A 3,168-nucleotide genomic window follows, 5' to 3' on the forward strand; every position below is an offset into this window, starting at 1 on the left:
CATGATGAAGACCCTGTGAAGCCGTGGAGGGATGTCACGCGATGTAAAGATGAGAGGCACTGACATGTTCAATCATTTCTTGAGGCTCCATCCATTGACTTTCAGTGGAGCACCTGACCTAGTTTAGGCTGAGCATTGGTTGGCAAGGATCGCCAAGGTGATGGGGCCCCTGGAGTGCTCCAATGCTCAGAAGGTCAGTTTGGCCACACACTTGCTGGAGAGAGGGGTCAAAAATTGGTGGAACAATGTGTAAAGAGGCATGCCAGCTGGGTACGCCTGGACATGAGTTGGCTTTAAGTCGAAGTTCCTGGAGTAATCTTCCCACAGTCATGCCGAAGCAAAGAGATCGCTCAGTTCTTAAAACTAGAGCAAGGGAACATGACAGTTGCCTAATATAAGGTGAAGTTTGACGAGTTGTCTTGATATGTACCCAAAGCCCTCGAAGACGAAGAGTATAAGTTGGAGAAGTTTGAGGGCTAAAGCCTGGGATCCAATCTCAGCTATGCACCTGGGATTTCGGGGACTTTTTGAAACTGGTGGACAAGGCAATGCGAGTAGAGAAAGACTTCGAGCACACCATCCGGTCCCGCCTTCCAGCACGAGATGCCTCGACTAGAACCAGGAAGGCACCTCCTGCTCCTCCCATTCCAGCAGGAAGGTTTCCGCTACTCGCACGAGCTCTGCCTTTGCCTTCAGGAGAGAGTTGTGGTTACTGTGGTACGACAAATCACATTACCCAGAATTGCTTTTAAAGAATGCGGGATCAGGGTATCCCACCTCGGGCAAACCGACCCTAATAGAACCAGGCGGTGGGCAGAGTAGCGCCCAGGCCCCAGCAGCCCATACAGGGCCCTCCAGCTCACCGGAGAGCTCCCCTTGCACGAGTGTACATAGTTGCTGCTCAGAGGCTGAGCAGGACCCCCTTCAAACTATCCATGGTAATGTTCACATTAACGGTACTCCTGTACTCACTTTATTTAATTCTGGTGCAACTTTGTCTTTTATTGATTCTGCAATTGCATTTAGACTAGAATTGAACACAACTCGGATACATGCCCCCTTAGTTGCAGCATCCCCTATGGGTAAGTTTATAGAAACAGACAAGATGTACAGAGCATGTCCCATCACTCTCACAAATCATGAAGTGACCGTGGACCTAATCGTCATGCCCGTCAGACACTTTGACATCATCCTCGGGATGGGCTGGCTTACATCAGTGCGTGTAGTCATGGACTGTCGCGATAAGACAGTTACTATATCTGTCCTCGGGCAGGCCTCTTTCACTTTGAAAGGAAGAGGCAGATGCCAAGAGTTTGAGAGCTTGCAGGCTCTAGATGAAGCTGAGACAGTGGAAGCCACTATCGGACGAATACTAGTATTAGTCCGAGACTTTTCTGAAGTGTTCCAAGAGATACTGGGACTGCCTCCTAGGCGTGTAGTAGATTTTTGTATCGTTTTTAAACTAAGAACCGCTCCTATATCACTCCCTTTGTCTCGCATGCCTTCTTGCGAGATGAAGGAGCTAAGATGTTAGATTGATGAGCTGCTGGCTCAAGGTTTCATCCGTCCTAACGTTTCTCCTCGGGGAGCGCTGGTTCTCTTTGTAAAGAAGAAGGACGGTTCAATGCACCTCTGTATGGACTACAGAAGGCTGAATGATGTAACGATAAAGAACAGATACCCCATGTCATGCATTGACAATCTATTCGATCAGCTGAAGGACACCAAATATTTCTCCAAGATAGATCTGCGCTCAGGGTACCACCTGTTGAGAATCAGGGATGAGGATATCCCAAAGATAGCTTTTAGGACTCGTTACAGGCACTACGAGTTCTTGGTGATGTCGTTCAGTCTCACCAATGCTCCAGCCATGTTTATGGACTCGATGAACCGAGTTTTCATGCCTTACTTAAATTGGTTCGTGATCGTATTTATCGATGATATCTTGGTTTACTCGAAAAGTCGAGAAGAGCACGAGCAGCACTTGTGCACAGTCCTAAATACTTTAAAGGAGAATTAACTGAACGCCAAGCTAGGGAAGTGTGAATTTTAGGAAGAGGAAGTGAAATTCCTAGGGCACTTGGTGATGGTGGAAGGAATAGCAGTAGATCCAGCCAAGGTGAAAGCAGTATCTAAGTGAGACCAGCCCACTACAGTTATCGAGGTTCAGAGTTTTCTAGGCATGTCAGGGTACTACAGGTGATTTATTAAGGAGTTCTCCAGGATTGTGCGACCGTTGACCCAACTGACGAAGAAGAATAACCGGTTTACGTGGGATGAGAACACGGAAGCAGCTTTCCAAAAGCTAAAAATGAGACTGACTTCTGCGCCAATACTCACCCTTCCACAAGAAGGAGAGATGTTCGTGGTGTACAATGACGCATCTAAGTTGGGACTTGGGTACATACTGATGTAGAACGATAAAGTGATCACTTACGCTTCGAGGCAGTTGAAGAAGCATGAAGAGAACTACCTGACTCATGATCTGGAGTTTGCAGCAATAGTCTTCGCCCTGAAAATATGGAGACACTACCTCTACGGAGAAGAATTTCAATTGTTTTTCGATCACAAAAGCCTAAAGTATATATTCACATAGAAGGACTCGAACATGCGTCAGCGTTGATGGATGGAAACAGTCAAAGACTTCCATTTCGGCATATCTTACCACCTAGGTAAGGCAAACTCTGTGGTTGATGCACTGAGCCATAAGAAGAAGCACGAAGTAATAGCCACCTTGATGATCAAGTAGTGGGAAATGATGGAGTTCATGCAGGACTTTGACATCCAACTTACCCTTGGTGAACCTGATGCTTATGTGACTCTGTTGATGGCAGAGCGAACCCTGGTTCGACAGGTGATCTCTGCTCAGGACTAGGATGAATGGCTTGTCAAAATGAAAGGAAGGTGTAAGAGTGATGAAATGCCTGGCTAGAGAATTGGTAGTGATGGCAGTCTTTGGTACCATGGGTGGGTATGCGTTCCAAACAATGCCGATTTAAGGAAGGAAGTTATGGTAGAAGCCCACCATTTTAAACTAGCTATCCACCCGGGTAGCACGAATATGTATAATGATGTTAAGAGATAGTGCTGGTGGAATAACATGAAGAGGGATATCGTATGCTTCATGGCAAAGTGTATGGTGTGCCAGAAGATCAAGGCTGAACATTG

General features: G+C 46.6%; 1 protein-coding gene across 1 annotated transcript; it reads left to right on the top strand.

The window, feature by feature from the left end:
- The first annotated feature begins 548 nt into the window (after nt 1–548).
- On the top strand, nt 549–1,534 carry LOC131250665 (uncharacterized). The gene is made up of 2 exons (XM_058250946.1): nt 549–717; nt 768–1,534. Exons 1-2 carry the CDS (start codon nt 549–551, stop codon nt 1,532–1,534), a joined length of 936 nt encoding a protein of 311 aa, XP_058106929.1.
- Nucleotides 1,535–3,168: the final 1,634 nt, after the last annotated feature.

The sequence above is a fragment of the Magnolia sinica genome, chromosome 7 (genome assembly GCF_029962835.1).
Source record: "Magnolia sinica isolate HGM2019 chromosome 7, MsV1, whole genome shotgun sequence".
Classification (NCBI taxonomy): Eukaryota; Viridiplantae; Streptophyta; class Magnoliopsida; order Magnoliales; family Magnoliaceae; genus Magnolia; species Magnolia sinica.